Source organism: Apostichopus japonicus, chromosome 23 (genome assembly GCF_037975245.1).
Source record: "Apostichopus japonicus isolate 1M-3 chromosome 23, ASM3797524v1, whole genome shotgun sequence".
Classification (NCBI taxonomy): Eukaryota; Metazoa; Echinodermata; class Holothuroidea; order Aspidochirotida; family Stichopodidae; genus Apostichopus; species Apostichopus japonicus.
The window spans coordinates 16022008-16040063 of NC_092583.1; the positions used below are offsets into that span (position 1 = coordinate 16022008).

General features: G+C 38.8%; 1 protein-coding gene across 2 annotated transcripts; it reads right to left on the reverse strand.

Moving 5' to 3' along the window:
- Positions 1-1149: 1149 nt before the first annotated feature.
- On the reverse strand, positions 1150-10431 carry LOC139964449 (NEDD8 ultimate buster 1-like). Of its 2 annotated transcripts, none has more exons than XM_071966012.1 (12): positions 10293-10431; positions 9475-9688; positions 8659-8888; positions 7980-8091; positions 6715-6829; positions 5987-6179; positions 4562-4671; positions 4138-4322; positions 3603-3844; positions 2218-2425; positions 1818-1968; positions 1150-1526 (listed from the first exon to the last, which is right to left on the reverse strand). In XM_071966012.1, exons 2-12 carry the CDS (start codon positions 9604-9606, stop codon positions 1366-1368), a joined length of 1839 nt encoding a protein of 612 aa, XP_071822113.1. In that variant the 5' UTR covers positions 9607-9688; positions 10293-10431; the 3' UTR covers positions 1150-1365. The 2 variants fall into 2 exon arrangements, with proteins under 2 accessions (XP_071822113.1, XP_071822114.1); XM_071966013.1 differs by having other exon boundaries at positions 9475-9694; positions 10293-10430.
- Positions 10432-18056: the final 7625 nt, after the last annotated feature.

Genomic DNA, 18056 nt, shown 5'->3' on the forward strand with positions numbered 1-18056 from the left:
CGATGTCTAAGAGTTTCAGATGATAACCAGCTGTGATGATAACCAGCTGTGATTGATGCTATTGGAGCATATTGTATTTTGTTTATTGTAGATGGTATCTTCCCATGGAATGTTTCCTTCCTTCCCTCTTCAGTTTGGGTTTTTGTTGGGTAGCTCTGCCTTCCCTTTTTGCATTAGCAGTCAAATTTGGATCCTTTGGTTTGTATGGTACGTGAAAGCCTCTTGAACGTCAAGAAGAGCAGATTTGCGACCTGTTTATGATGAAGTTTCTGTCTTTAACAGCTATACAACTTAAAAGCATCTTCTCTAAAGACAATTTTTATAGTTGATCTTTGTCTTATTATGTGCTAAATATAAAACTTCATGCAAAATGGTGACACCTGATTTTGTATTTTAAAATGCAGAATCTTGGTCCTTTACAGACAGTGATATTTTTAGATTTTTGTTTTTAAATGCTGTCGACGGTACGTCAGGCATGAGATGTTCTGATGGATCGTAATTAAGGCTTAAAGTAACTGTCGATATTTAAAAGTCTCCGGAAATGTTTGTAGAACTACTGTTTGCGTCGCAGTTCATGTCTCACAGCTCTTGAACATCCGATCTTTAGGAAGTGTAAAACCATTATTAACCTTTACCCTTGGTATTTTGTAATCCACTGATGAAGTTACAAACACAATTGTACGAGTCTGTCATTTGTTCAAGCTACATCAATCATGACCCTGTAGATTTTACTTTTCAGACGATTTTCTAGTTTACTTTTGGAACAAGGGGTCTATTCACCCGATTGATTTACTAAACCATTTTGTCAGTAAAGTTAGCATGTAAATATAACATATTTCGAACCCAAAATACTTGGATACCTGGTAAATTAGCCATTAATATACTAAGGGTAATAGACAATTCACTCAACTACCCATAACTGTAAGTTTCCCCCATGAAGGGGTGTTGTCTGGCCTTTTCACTGATATTGCTATCAACAGGTTATGTTGATTATGTAGATATAATGAATTTGAGAGAGAGGAGGGAGGGGGGGTGGAGTAAATTTCCTTTTTAATTTTAATGTATAATTTACTTAAAAAGCTGATGATATAAATGTATTTGTAATCATTTGCACAAGTAAGATCAGAAAGATGAAATAAAACAAAATGATGAAATCTAGTAATTGTATTTTTGTCTTGTTGTAGTAGTATCACTACCCAGGGAGCATGTATAAAGTAGCTCGTTAATCGGGCAGATAATTAAGAAACTTGGGCCGGACGGTTCAGGAGAAAACAAAGAGGACATTATATACTAGTCTGCCTCCTCCATTTGGTGTGAAAACCTTTCAAAGTTCCATTTTTCTGATGAGCACTACTACTTCTTCTTTCACGTTTCTGTCGATGCAGAAGAGGCGAGCATTATTTTATATTCTTCCAGAAACTGTGTTTCATCCTCCAGGGTGAGATCCAAGTAATCTTCATCATGTTCTGGTATATCTGGAGCGAGCTCAGCCATCGCTTCTTCCTCGTCTTTTGAGAGTGAATCTTCTGCAGACGAAAGACAAAACCCACAATTAAATATTGACGACAACATGTCCATGTAGATCTGCAGATTTTACTAACCCCCCCAAAATGCATTATTATACTACCAAGGCAAGTTTTCATAATTCATCTTAATATAGCCAAATGCTATACAACACTCACCACACCTACACCACACCTACACCTCTTGGCTGCACATTAAAATCCGTTTTACTGTGGGATACCACTTTTAGCCAGAGGCCACATAACATCGTCAGAAAAAACGCCGGAAATAGAAATTTTAACATGAGGGACTACCTGGTCTTGTAGAGGACATAGCAGCGAGAGATGAGGTCGACGGTAAATGGCCGCCATGTTTAGCAAGTTCTTGGACTGCTTTCTGAATGTCTCCTTTCAACTTGAGTAGAGCATTTCTGGCAGCATGCACATCAAATCCCATCTCAGTGATCTGCAAAAATAAGTATAAATTTTCCACACTGGATTCATTTCTTCAGTAGCAGTTTTAGTATGCTTCTAAACTCAGGTGTGCACTGAGATTAATGACACACCCTTGATGTCATATGGACCAAACCAACAACGGTTAGGGTCTTATCTCCTTTCACAAACAGATAATGTTATAAACCAAACCAAACATATTTATAACTTCCGTTACCTTGTACTAATGGGTTCTTACTGACATAGCTTAGACGTCACTCACCTGTGCCAACATTTCATCTGTAATATTCCCTGTCCAATCTGGGCTTGGCTCATCGAAGGATATGTCTGGTACATCGTACCATTCAGGGTGGTTCTGGATGGCTTCCAGGGACAGCTGTAGATCGCTGTTGGTCTGTCTCAGAGCAGCCGCTGTGACACCACTTGGAAATCCCATGTCTAGTAACTGTTCATAGACGTCAACTTTAATCCTGAAAGAAATGATAAGAAGATCGTAAACTTAAAACCTGCTAACTCCAGCCTGAGGCGAAGGAAGAGTGAAAATGTGCTACATGATGGAACCATGACAACAATGTACATTTGGGGGGGGGGAGGGGGGGTTATAGCACCCCGTAATAAATTAACCCCATAGGTAGAAACGTACAGTACAACCTAAACTGTTAGCCTATATTTCACCAATCAGATGGGAAGGCAGATGATATTGACCTATCTTCTTCAAAACTGTACTAGAACTGTACTTGCTATATATGCTGTGCTACATATTTTATGAAATCACCACGGCTAACACCATTGTGTAATGTCGCCCTCTCTATCTCACTCACAATGTTCCCCTAGCAGATAGAGAGCTGTTTGAATGACACTTTCCACAACTACCTAAGAACCATTATTTCCTTCCCATCCATCGAGTTTAACCAAACTTTGTTCACTGTGTAGGATCCATATTGAGGTCTAGACACTGGCTCAGAGATGAGTCTGGTTAAAACATTGAAGACGCGCCCCAAACCGTGGGCGGCCATCTGAAAAAGTTAACTTCTGTTGCTTGCAAGTGACGTTTTGTTCGTGTCGCTGCAAAATGCAGACAGTAATGAAACGCGATACCTTGTTATCTTTAGCTGTACCTGAGATGTCCATCTCTGTATCATTTGTACACTGTGCTGTGGGTATTGACCGCAGCAATATGTACTGACTGTACACTAGTGCCTAATTACCGACGGTAGCAAGCTGGGTGTGTATTTTCTGGGATCGATGGTGGTGTCTAACACTTCTATTACACCTCATTCGAAACTAGGTCAGATTACCGGCATTAGACGTTTCTTTTTGCGAGAGTCCTCACACCCTTTAATATTTGGTACACAAATGGGGTTGTTTATATTTGAAGTTCCCATTGGCAGAGATAATTTGGACAGAAAAAAAATTCTTCAGACCGTAAAGATAAAATAAATCATAACGAGGCTTTAAATGAACTGACAGTTCTAAAAGAGTTGATACAGACAATTTCATCACTTGGGCAGCAGTGTGGTTGTAAACTTCAAATGGGACTAGAAGAAGAGTGTTGCAGTGAAAACTGACATCTTTAAAACATGTTATTTCAGTCATTAGCAATACAAACAAGAAACAGAAAACACACAAGTAGTTGTTGCTACTCACCATTCTCCATTTGCTGATTTTCCAAGCTTTTTTGCTATTTTTGATTTCCTTGCGTCTTCTTTCTCTTGCTTGGCTCGAGATTTCTTCCTCTCCTTCCTCTCACTGATCTTTGTTATTGCCTCAGAGACGCTTCCATTTGCTGACCTCAGTCCAAGTCTAGCCTCTGAAATGCTGTAACCCATAGCAACCAGCTGCATCAATTTTGTTTCATCAATTTGTATCAATTTCAGAATGTTTTCACTCTGCAATATTCATAAAAAAAAAACATTGAGATTATTAAAAAGCTTAATTCTTGATGATTCAAGAAACCATGTTTAAAAGCTTGTGGAATCACTGCAGTTTACATATTTCATAAAGTTATTAACTTATTACTTATTAACTATAAACAATGAAAATAAGCACAATTTTAATAAAAATGAATATGTGCAAGCAATGAAAATTAAATAAATTGATGGGAAATATTCAACAAACCCTTTGTAATTTTTTTTTTTTAAAACAAAAAACATTAAACACAAAACAGAACAAACACACCTACTTTTTCTAATAATCGTCTGCACTCAAAAGAGTTTCCCTGATGAAAGTATAGTATTCCTTGAAGAAGATAAAGTTTGACATAAAGAGCCAAATCTTTCCCTTTATCTCCCTTTAAGGTCTGCAACCTCTCCATGTTTGGACCATGGGAACGTTTGAAAGACTCTTCACAAATTTTTAGCTTTTCTCCTTCAAGAAAGAAAAGGATATCAACTAAGTAGTATTGTAAACAGCATGAGCTCATTACAGATAAACAAAATTAAAGAAAATGACGAAACTTGATTCTTATTTTATACTCTCCGAAGAGACTATCCACAAACTGATCAATATCACTAAGAACTGAACGCTTTAGAATGAACTCAAGAATTCTGCTGGATTTCACTTCACGAAAAATTTGACTTTTGTAATTAATAAAAACTCCATCTCACCTGCGTTTGGCAGTTGGTCAATATTTTGAAGGCACAGGTAGCACCAAACGATATCAAGGCACAAGATGGCAAAATTGTCCACTGCTTGTAGAATATCTGATCGGCAGTGGCTGAATTTGAAGAAATCATCAAGTTCAGTTAATGTGAGATATCATCTGTTGAAAGTTCTTTACAAAAGAATCAATATTAGTTTGCTTCCCCCTCTCATTTTACTCCCCCCAGACAATTTCCCCAAAAATTAATTGTTATCCAGAAGAGTATATTTAGGTAAAGTCAAGTTTTGCTGTCAAACTGTTTTATTAACAATTTTTACAGCAAGTTTTATTTTGAAGATATGGAAATTTGGTGATATTTTATTGCAAGTATTTTAAGAGCAGATGGAGTGAAATTATCAACACAATTTCAACTGAATAGTCAGTCATATGTTCCTCTTTGTAATATAAACATCAGTTTGTGATTATAAAAAATAACATTTTTTACAGAACTCTTAAAGAAAGGCTTGAATCGATGTGCATATGACGCTTGATAGCCAGGCAGACATTTCAAACATAATAACACACTGCAATTTCACCGGTCTGTCTTTACACTTTACTTTCTTAATTAAATTTGCTTTGCTGTCATCACAAAACTACCGACCCCCTCGTATTCCTACATGTAATGAATGATTCATTGCTTGCAAGAACTTTATCCATAGTTAAAACAGATTTTGAGAGAGGATTTTATCAGCAGTGTGGAATATCAATCTTTTTCTTGCTGGGCTCACATCACAATGCATGTTACCAGATATCCTTGGTCAAAACCTGTAGTCAAGATGGCTACTGGCAACATTAGCCTCTGAACTTACTTAAAAGCAGTCTCCGATTCCTGTAAGAACAGGACTGCTGTGGAGTCAAGATGGCTACCGGCAACATTATCCTCTGAACTTACTTAAAAGCAGTCTCCAATTCCAGTAAGAATAGGACTGCTATGGAGTCAAGATGGCTACTGGCAACATGAGCCTCTGAACTTACTTAAAAGCAGTCTCCGATTCCAGTAAGAACAGGACTGCTGTGGAGTCAAGATGGCTACTGGCAACATTAGCCTCTGAACTTACTTAAAAGCAGTCTCCGATTCCAGTAAGAATAGGACTGCTGTGGAGTCAAGATGGCTACTGGCAACATGAGCCTCTGAACTTACTTAAAAGCAGTCTCCGATTCCAGTAAGAATAGGACTGCTGTGGAGTCAAGATGGCTACCGGCAACATTAGCCTCTGAACTTACTTAAAAGCAGTCTCTGATTCCAGTAAGAATAGGACTGCTGTGGAGTCAAGATGGCTACTGGCAACATGAGCCTCTGAACTTACTTAAAAGCAGTCTCTGATTCCAGTAAGAACAGGACTGCTGTGGAGTCAAGATGGCTACTGGCAACATGAGCCTCTGAACTTACTTAAAAGCAGTCTCTGATTCCAGTAAGAACAGGACTGCTGTGGAGTAATCCTTCTTCTTCAACGACGCACGTCCCTTCTCATTCAGTGTGAGGGCGACAGACAGAGCTGCCCTCTCTTCTGCTGGTAGGGCCAGAGTTTTGCCATTCTGATCTGTTATTTGTAGGAAAAAGTTATCTTCATTCAGTCCTGTTCCTAGAAAAAAAAGGAAACAGAATATTAATATAAAAACAAACCAAAAATATGAAATTCTTGCATTAGAATATTTAAATGAGTTTTGTTTTTTAATCCAGACTTGCAATGAAGATTACTACAGTAGCTTTTAAACTGTGAGTAAAGCTATTTCTATGTACATGAATGCCATCAGATTAACATTGGTTAAGCATGGGCTTAACTGCTGGTTAGCATGGCCTTAACCACTGGTTAGCATGGGCTTAACCACTGGTTAGCATGGGCTTAACCACTGGTTAGCATGGGCTTAACCACTGGTTAGCATGGACTTAACCGCTGGTTAGCATGGGCTTAACCGCTGGTTAGCATGAACTTAACCGCTGGTTGCCATGAGCTTAACCGCTGGTTAACATGGGCTTAACCGCTGGTTAACATGAGCTTAACCTGTTGTTAACATGGGGTATCAAAGAAAATGTGAGATGGCTTCTAAAGCAAGAAATGTATTTGGAGCTGATATTTAAATTCACGATTAAGGACATTACCTCTGTTTCATACGTACCATACTTTTTGTTGGACAAGAGCTGGGCTGCTTCTTTTGTTCTTTGAATAGCTGTCAAAGAATCCTCCTTCTGAAGAGCTTCCTTTTCAGTCTCAGATAGAAGAACAACCATCACCTGCCAGAGGGAACAAGACTTCAGTATAAGTTTCATGTTGCAGATTTATCCCCGTTCTTCAAATCCTAGTACAGCAGCAGCACTGCTACAATCTGCTCTGTAGTTTGTTGTGGCTGACCCTTCCAAACTCCTGCCTCCAGAGTGAGCTGACCCTTCCAAACTCCTGCCTCCAAAGTAAGCTAATTATGACGCTAACACTACCGGACTGAACTTCACCTCAAAGGAGGAAACTGATGGGGCCAATTCTCTTAAATGTATGCATTATAAAATAGGCATAATTTAGTCACTTGAATTCCGTTTCAGGCTGGAAAATTAAATACCTTGTGATGTCTTACAGCTAAATTTCCTACGTCTAAATCTGGTTTATGTTCCTGCAGGTACTATATTGTATGTGAATTGCATGTGCTGAAAAAGTTAGGTCCTATAACCTGATTGATTATGCAAATTACGGACTAACTAATATTCAAATGTCCCATCTGTGAGTTTGGAATGTTTGTTTAGCGCATCTTTCTTGCAAAGTAAACTTTTACTCTGCATTTCCGGAATCTCTAACTTCTCATTGCCATGGAAGAGTAAAACAACTATCTTAAAAACTTGTACTTCATTATGCATGTAATTAACTAATTAAAATTGTTCTCATGGATGGGACCTTCCCATGATGTTAATACCATAAATTTGTGTGAAACAAAAGCTGTTCTTGGCCAGTTTGCCAGAACTTGTTTCTTGTTGCCAAATTAGGTTATGCTACTGTATGGTATATATATATATATTTATATATTCCCATGCTAAACAATCGCTCATTTTGAATGCAAATGGAAAACATCCTAAAAATAGTTTATTCAATTTAATTTGAAGATAAAGAGGTACAGTAAAACTTTCATCACATTTGGACAAATGCTTTAAACAAGAGACTGATCTTTAGAAATCTTCAAACTTCCCTCTATGTTGTGCAAACCATTGAAAAACTCAAGGATTCCTTAATACAATAGCTTACTATTTAAATGGTTAAGAAGTGTAAGAGGCAAAAGTCCCTCCTCTCCCCCCCCCACCCCTGCCCCCCACCCCTGCCCCCCCATAATATCGTTAGATTATACAAAAAGATGTAACCGATTGCATTGAGAAGAAGAAAATAAATAAAGGGTGTTCATACATGGCTGTAGTTGCAAACACCTTGATCCTTCAGGCTTTCATTACTTTGTAGCACCCGGCCATTGGCGATCAACTTCAGATATCCCTTTGGGAGTTGAACGTCACTTGCAATTCTGATCACAAAGGAAATGTTGTTTTTTATTAAATGTAGCAACTGACAAATATTAAAAATAGAGTATATACTGTAATAAGGATAAAATCTGCTGGTTCCGAATACTGAGATAGATACCTCCAGTCGCAACCACAAATCTGGGAAGTTATAGTAAACTTGATTAATTAATACTTACGCGAAAAGAAATGTTTTTTAATAGAGAGATTTTGCGTACAAAGATACTTAAAAATATTGAGACTTTGTGAAAGTTATTGGTAAATTTTCCTTGCCTTCCAACTTAACAAACAAGCCACTATCAGTCTAGAGTAGAGTTGTAACAAGTCATTAAAACTATCACACATCAAAAGTACATGACTAGAGACCACAGAGGTAAGAGAGGAGTGAATTTAATGAGAGGTATTTTAAGAAGAGGAGGGATTGGAAGAGGAATTGGGGTAGTATATGAAAGGTGCTAATATGCTACCACGTCTGGGAGGTTATGTAGAAGGAGAAGTATATACATAATTTGTGCTAAAGACAGGCAAGAGAGGAATGATGTAAATGAGAGATCTCTCAGTCAAATGCTTACTGCTCTCTGAGGACATCTGCTTTTTCCTCCAACTTGAAACTGATGTCAAACAATTTCTTCTGGGAACTAATGTTCCCTGGTACTTTGATTTTCAGAGTTGCCAGACCAGTCTCCTGGAACTGCTTACGGGCAGCAAGCTTGGCCAAGGCATGTTGGCGGAGTTCCTCAAATATCTCCAGGAGGACATCAACAGACAAATTCAAGCTTGTACTGTATTGCTGAACTACATCCTGCAATAAGCGAGCAATAAGAAACCAATGCTTATAATATATCACAGCACCAGGCTGGTTTCAGAAATTTTTCAAAACTAGTAAAAACTGTCTCAAGCTTTTAGCATGTTAAACTGCTTATACTTTGACAGAAATGTGTTTGTTGGGGTTTTCAACTCAATGATATGAAAAAGGAAGGGGTGTGGGAGGGACAAGTAGTGAACACGGGTACTAATTTAGTGTTCAAATTTTGTGTTGCAATTTGGATGGCTCTTGCCTCTTCATGGTTCCTGTGTAGACAAACTGCTATATATACATCTTTACACCTATATAGGAATTTGACCAAATTGCATAGAATTCTGAAATGGGAAACAAGATTATTCACTGGAATATCCTGCAAATACCCCAACAAGTGAACCTTGTATTGATGTTTGAATAGTTACTTCAAACACTAACCAAACTCAGTGGCAGCAATGTCTTCTGCTTTGAGAAAAAGTGAGGATATCGTACACAGAAAGGTGGTAGGATGCAGGTTAGGTGCATTAATTGGTATGGCATAAACCTAATATCTATTGTACAGGCTAGCCCAAACACTGGTTAGTCATACCTCTGGATATTCTCCAAGTGTGCCATCTTCTTTGCTGTATGGAGGTAACCATAACTTCACTCTATCCGTATTCAGTTTTCGCTTCACTGCATCTTTAACTGCCTGTGTTATTCCCTCATTTCTGTCTGCCATTTGCGGGAGTTGAATAAGTAATAGACTAGTAGCATACTGTACTGCAACAAGGGAGCATTCAACGAAGCTCAGGTGTAGCGATCTGCAATTAATCATAAAGCATGGATGACCAAGATGTGTGCAATCTGGTACATCATAATGCAGACTCAGACTCCTGTACCCTTCAGTCAAGAAGTCCAACTTTGGCATACTCAGTGACTTTTAGGAAAGTTCTTTCAACTCGAGACCTGTTCAAGTAGACTTAAGGGCTCAGAAAATGGGCATGTAGAGTGTACTGGATGTGCACTGTGTGACAAAGATCCAATGATCAGATTACAATGCAATGCTTTTGCTGGGTCACTTCGAACTTAGGCCTACCTACAGCACTCAGTTTGCTCCCACTTTTACACTAAATTCGAATACCATTACGTAGCCTATAGCCTACACAACATTAGCAGCTCATGTAACAGTATTATTTATTTTTTTGACATACGTTATGTCACTGTAAGGCCTTCAATACTTGCCCTAGCGATATCTGTTACAGTAGTTGCGACAATATTACGACTTACATTTACAAGGCTAGGCTAGGCCAAGGAGCCTGGAATTAAGATAGTAAGACTAAGAGGTAGAAGTAAGCACAATGCAAAGTAAAAGACTTAAAATAAATGCCAACGATTACTTGCACTTTATTAAAATGGTTAATTTACCTTTTTCTAATATTTTATAGTAAAGAATTGGTTTCCTCTCTACTTTTATGTGCTAAATTGCTTTTGTACTCTATGTACGTTACTGCGCTGAGTCACTGTGGCCTAGCGTTATACAGTAACATGTAACGCTAACCTGTGGAGGTGAGTGTTGTTGTTTTCCTAAACATTGCGCAACACTCGACATACGTAATCGAAGTATTTCAATTGGTTGGTTGATGATCAACAAACTTCTTTCATACATACGTTGTCACTTTTCATGACTGACCTAACACCCGGTTATGTATCAAAGTCCTCAAACTCTAACACCATTCTAGGTAAAATGTTTTATATGTTACACAGTTAACCCATTGAGATTGGTCGTTAATAAACCAGATATGGCCATTAGCATGAATATTTGGGTAATTCTAAAGGCCCAATTTGGTCGGTTAACGATGTTCAATTATCACAGCGTTTCTATTCTAGGCATAAACTTTGAATCATATTGGGGATTTTGCACATAATACTGACTTTAAGTATAGAAACTTTCAATGTAGTTTGCAACCTTTAATTGAAGAATACCAACTTCAAGAGTTACATTACATTTTTTTTGCATACCGATGGTAATTACCATGGTTACACAACACGTCCCTGGAGTTTACAGTGTAGAATATTCACACTGAGAAAATATGTATTAAAAATGGATTTCACACTGATGCAAACATGCAGGATTGCTATACCTTCACTTTTAGCTTTTCACTTATAACCAATACATTTTTTGTCAAGTCGAGTCACAAGTCATTTAATTTTATTGCAGTTCAAGTCAAACAGGTCCAGTACCAGGCGCGTAGCCAAGGGGGGGGGGGGGGCGAAGGGGGCCGCAAGGGGAGCAAATTTTTTAATATATTTTTTTAATGTTTTTATGATATCGCTAGTATTTTCAAAAGAGAAATGCTAAGATGCAACTAACAAGGCCTGGGAAGTGCCATTTCCAGCGATCTGGGAGGCATTTTAAGCCAAAATTTTCTTGTACGCTTCGCGCCAATCATGGTGGCGCGCCACGCTTAGATAGTTTGCAATGCCGAATCTACAGTTTCTCCCCTCCCTTGGCATATTCCTATTCCTGGCTACGCGCCTGTCCAGTACAGTATACCTAAAAGCAACTTAGAAAAAGTAAACACTATATAGGGTTAGGTATAGGGCCGAACGATAATCAATGGCAAGGTCCAACAAGGTACTTATTTGAAGTAATGCGGGTCAGGTGTTGACGTGAAAAACGAAATGAAGACAATAACCATATTCGTCAACTCTTCAGCTTGGATTGCCGTCTTTTAGATGACGGAAACGATATTTTCCATGAAATTCTACACTTCTATTTATAGATCTTTGTATAGATCCGACAACACTTCTGCGGAATCTTTCCTTTATGACTTAAATCACTTAGAATTATGCTTAGTGTCTCTTTATGTTTGTTGATGGTGTACTCACTTTGGTAAAATGTACTACTCACGTCATCTATAACATAATGATAAAGCTCCTGGAAGCGATGGATCTTCGGCTTATTTTCACAAATACTTTTGGCACTTGATTGGTCATCTCGTGGTCGATTCCATTAATAATGGTTATAGTGAAGGTTCCCTCTCTCCAGGGCAGACCTGCGGATGGTTACTCTCATCCCAACGTCTGGGAAGGATTCCTCTTTTGCTTCAGAATAACCATCCCTTTTGTACAGACTATTATATTGGTGCTATTGGGGCCAGGTTGAAATTACTTCTCCAGAATCTGATTGGTCCTAATCAGACCGGTTTCCTCACAGGTAGATTCATTTGTTGACAATGTTAGATTTGTTCATCATGCTCAATGATTTTAAATATCCCTGGTTTTCCTTTTTGCTTGTGAGACTCTGAAATAGCTTTTGGTAAGTTGGAATGGAATTTTATACAGGATGCACTTTCCTCCTTTAATTTTTGGAATAGTTTCAAACACTGGATTTATACTTTTTACAACAATTCTCACGCGTGTTTTTGTAATAAAGGTTTTATCGACTGGTTTCTCTCAAACTTAAAGAGGAGTCCGGCAGGTGTATATATCCTCTGAGCCAGTACTTATTTATTCTTTGTACAGAGATTCTTGCACTCAAAGTTAATCATTCTTTTTCTATTAAAGGTATTACAATTAATGGTACTGAAGCTCGTATTCTACAGTATATTGACGTCATATGCTTGATGGTATAGCAGCGCTGCTGTTAAGTGATTTCATTTCTGTTTTGGATGATTTCATAGAGTCATTTGGATTAAAGATTAATTTCTCGAAGTCCCATACCTTTTAATGTTGGCCTTCTTATTGTAACAGACCACTGTTTCTCTCTGATTTTGACATTGAAGTTACCTTGGGTCCTGTTATACTTTGTTAGGTGTGGAATTCACGAACAACGGTGGTGACTTATTCCGTCTTAATTACCAGCCCAAACATTCCCATCTCAAGAATATCCCCCGTATCTGGAACAATCAGGATTTGACTCATTTACATGGCCGTAACATTATCGTTAAAACCTTTGGTCTCTCTCAATTGGTAAATCTATTTCTTGTTTAAATACCGAACTCACACTGAAGGTTCTCATCAAACGCCGTCGAATGCACTATTTCACAAGAAAAAAAAAGAATTTGGTTGGAAATCCAGATAAGGTTAAATGTTCTCCTATTATAAATCACATTATAGTTCTGGGATCTGAAAGTTATCAATATTGAGAGTTTCATTTTATAGTCTCAAGTGTACGTGGATTTGTGGCTGTTGCAGTGATCTCATCGGTGGACCATGGAAAATGTTCTTCGATGAAAGTTTAAAGATGTATGGCTGCAGTTTATTTTTAAACATGCAACTGTATAAGCATGATGATGTTAAAAACAGAAATATTTTCGCTTTAGCCAAGTTGTCCAAGCTTTGTGTTATACTTCGTACACATATTTAATTGATATAGTTATGCTCATTAAATTTTATGGAATAACTTTGACATTCGTTTGAATAATGATATTATTTTTTTGTACAATTATCTTTATTTAAAACAATGTTCGGGTACGTTAAAGATCTTTTCGACCGAAACGGTACTCATTTATCCCTTCAAAGGTTTATATGTAAACTCGATGTTATGAATTTATCGTTCACATGCTATTGGGGCTTAATCTACAGTATCCCCGTTAGTTAATTGGCGAGGGTCGATTCCAGGTTGAAGAAGACAATCGGAATATTAACGGAGATTTGTTTGATAATTTCTTAAAAGCTCCTAAGATCTCACAATTCATTTCTGGGAATTATCGTGAACAAAATTGCCGAGAAACCAACTGCGACCCAGAGACATGGGCCGCCAGGTTTAATAATGTAACTGAATAAAACTAGTCCCGCGTTTTGTGTACTCCGTGGCACTCGTGGCACTCAGAGGCCAGGGTGCCATACATCCAATTCAGATTTTATTCACATATATAGTTCTGCGCACCAATAGACTTCTTTTGTTTTTAATGGGAAAGAATGATTCTCAAAATTGCACTTTCTGTGAGATTGAAGAGGGAAATTTGGACCACCTTCTTTGGGGGAAGAAGGTTGATTTCGTGAATCATTTGATATATGTAGAGACAAGGGCGTAGGAACCGGGGGGGGGCTGGGGGGCGCCACCCCAGTGAAAAATATGGAGGGGCGGAAGTATCATTCCGCCCCCCGCTTCGCAAGTCAGAAAACCCCTTTTTCATTTCCAAATGAGAAAAAAATCTCATTTGGAGCACCAAATTGCATCTAAGGCCAGGTGAAAATGCAAAATTATATACAAAATGGAGTAGGTGGGTTGAAGTGTGCTATATTGCACCAAATTGCATCTGAGGCCACCTGGAAATGCAAAAAAATCCAAAGGGGAGGGGGACACCCCCTCCCCTTAGACCCCTCCCCAGGCCGGCCATCAGTCTTCAGCCCCCCCCCCCCACTCAAAAGTACCTTCCTACGCCACTGTGTAGAGAGATTGTTGTTTAATAAGCAATCCGTGTTCTCTAAGAGGGATTTCTTTGTCAGTTATACGGAGGAGTCTGTCATCCGTATAATTTTCTAAAGCTTTATATATGGAAGCAGTTCATCTTTGATTGCGAAATGGCAAAAAGAAATACATTAAGCCAGAAGTAAAATGAGTTTTATCATAAATTAAAATTCTTTATTAAAGTAGGACAACATAAGAAAATTCGAATGAAAAAAGAATGAAAGAATACGATTGATTTAAAGCAAGCTTTCACCTCTTGTCGAAGTTTATTTGCAGATTTGTTTTTTCTTCAGTAGTCAGTTGTCACAGATCTGGTATTGCAATATACTTTGTTTATTATTTATTGTCACGCACATTGCTGTGATTGTACAAGTAGTGTACTATATCTTAATCATATTCAGCACAAAATCTGAGTTGTGTAATACAAAAAAAAGAGAAAAGCATAATTCACATAATTCAAAACATAATTCTTAGAATTTAAAGGAGCAATACAGAGAGTTTTTACAATTTTAAAAATTAAGAAATTTTTAACACCAGAATAGTTAATATATACATGAATAGCAGTTCCCTTCGCTTTTTCTGAAACTAATAATAAAGTTTAAAATGTCAAAAAAGGTTAGAAATTGATGTCAGGAAAGTGTTAAAAGTCTCTGTAATACGTGTCAGGCGAATCTGTTAAATTTGCTTAACGGCCAATTTAGTGAACATATTTTTGTTTTGTGTGGAATCATTGTCCCTGTGACATATTATATACGTTTGCATATATCATTTCCATTTTTTCATTTCTTTATTCCAGTATAAATTTACAGAGAAATTTATAAATAGGATAAAAATATAACAATATACAAAACATGAAAATACAGGTTAAGACATATAAAAGTTTATGAGACTAAGTTAATAGTAAAAACATAAAAAGCTCAAAATTATCAAGAAGCTACAACAATGGATCTAAGAAGCTGTCTTTACCAGTTTACAAAAAGGGGCTGTTCTGTACAGGGGCGTCAATCCGATTTGAAACGTGGGGGGGACGGAATCGATTCGAGTATTCCGGCCGTAAATACTATCTAAGCGGAGCGCCACCATCGGTTGGCGCGCAGCGTACAAGAAAATTTTTCTTCTGGCAGACCCCTCAGATTGCAGGAAACGGCACTTCCCGTGCATTATGGCAGAAAGCAACACCCCTAAAATTGATAAAAATTTCGGGCAATTTTTTATTTTGGGAAATATTCTCGAAGGAAGTGATCGCCATTTATTCCTAAGTTTACCAATTCCTCGTCTCCCAGAAGCGCCCAACATTTAAGATATCGAAACATTTTCGTGTTGGCTGATCCATGATCACCGCCCATCAAGGGCGGCGGAAGCACTTTTAATCTGGGGGGGGGCACCGACATCAAAGGGCACTTTGCAGCAATCCGATTGGACTGATGCAGCCTTATATTTAGTACCCTTTACAACTCTTATTGTATTATCTTATTTGTGTACACACATCACTCCATCAACGCCCCCCCCCCCCTCTCAAGGAAAATATGCATACTAGCACTGCAATATCCAATGTGCAAATTGGGAAACAAGGAACAAGTTTTCTTTTGAGACAAAATGAGGCGAAATCATGCTAATTGCTAATGTAGGAATCTTCCGAATTAGAGTTTAGTTCTTGTTAATATCTTAACAAATTTGTTTCCATCGAAATAGCTTTGAGTTTGACCCACAGAAATTCACTAAGAGTCAGAGGCGTAGCCAGGAGTTGCAAAGTTGTATGCACGACTATCTGAGCGGAGCGCCACCATCGGTTGGCGCAGAGCGTAGTAGAAAGTTTTTGGTTTTACAAACCCCTCAGATGGCCGGAAAAAGGCCCTTCCCGAGTGTTCATTCTGGTTCCCTGGCCTCTTGCTAACTTGAGACACCTCAATTTTTATGTAGAAAATGAGCACATTTTTAACCTGGGGAAAAGTGGGGGCACGTGCCCCCTGTGCCCCGCGGTTCCGCCGCCCTTGCCGCCCATGCCCGTGAGAAGTGGTGACTGGGTGAAGAAAAAGCCATGCCGTTTGAAAACATGGGCAGAAAAAGTGAAAGTAGCGAAACCTAAGGTAAAACGCGCGATAACGAAGTGATTATTGTCCAGGTTAATTGAGACTGTATCAAACGCGAGCTTAGGACAAACATATTCAAAGGTAATGGCATTACTAATCCCGATATGTCGTCTTTGAGGTGTGTGGAAAATCCTCAACGACCATCAAAGAGCAATTGAATATTTAGTCTGCTTTTCGATTTCGAATACACTTTTTTTTTAAATTATGACAAATTTTATGACACCTTTGATTTTTTTGGGGGGGGGCCTGTGCCCCCCCGGGCCCCAATGGGCACGACGCCAGATTTTAGGAGTGAAAGATTGACAGGGCCGCACCTAACCAACGGCCTGCTGCTGATTTCAAACCTTTGATTCCGAGGACGTTCAAGCAATAGGTGTGTGTACTTAATCTGTATTCACAAAACCATAATGTCAATACAGTCCTGTTGATAATTAATGGTGATAATAGACCAACCTGACAGCATCATAAGTGCAGATAAATTCTAAGCAGCTAGCTCGTTTTTGGTGATGATGCAAAATAGATTGATTTTTTCTTTTTCTTGAGACATCTCACAGGCCGCAAAAAAATCACTGGCGGGCCGCATGTGGCCCGCAGGTTGCCCACCCCTGGTCTATAGGAACGATGTCCCAAAATTTCCCCGGACATATAGGCGAAGGAAGCTATCCGCCGCGACTGCATGTGAGTTTCTCGACTTTCTGTCCAGGGAGTCATACCACAAAATGGTGCATTTCCTCATACGCCATTATTAATAATTTAAATAACTAACTAATAAGGCACAGCCCATATTCGAGTTCGTATAGCGAGCTTAGCGCAAATTTGGCGCCAGCATGTTAAACCAGGTTGCTAGGTCTACGAGAACACATTTACATGAAATTTGAAAACAAGGATAGCAAGACAAACAACTTTTATTATGTTTTCAGGACCTCACACATGCGCATGTATCGTCAGACTTAGAATAGGTCCCATGTGAGTGGTGGCTAAAGTGATGAAGGCATGAAAATAAATCAGTGGTTGTTCGTTGGAGTCCTCAAGCAAGTTACCTCGGTTGCTAGGTGGATTTGCATCTGGTTATCGGGTGAATTCTGGTCGGAGCGTACTATATAACCACCATGTACCCAGGGACGTAGCTAAGGCCTGATGATTGGGGGGGGGGGGTAGTGGCTGAAAATCGGTTTTGAAGCCAGAAAATTCCAACTGCTGCTTTGTACCCCCCACCCTCCCGCTACTCGTGAACGATACGGTCAGTGTCAGTCAGAAAATCCAATCTTTCGCGACTGCACTTCTGTTACGAACTTGTTGCGATACATTTGTACCCACTGGCACTCACTTCAAAAACTTATTGCCCCCCCCCTACCCCAACCAACTATTTTTGTGAATTTCGGGCAATATGCTGATAGCTGTTTTGATAATTTGCAATGTGTTTTTCAGTGGTTATACTGATATTATTATTACCCAACAATTATCACCAATACGGAAGGGTAATAAGACGGAAAATGATTGTATGCTATTTGCATGCGATGTAAAAACCGATGCATGCCTGTATGATATGCACATGATCATGTGTGATGCGCGCGTAGCGCGCGAAAAATTTTGGTTATATTTTTCGGGCAAGTCGTTACAACCCCCCCCCCCCCCCCCCCCACAAAACAAATTGGGCTCCTACGCCTATGACGGTAGTTCTAT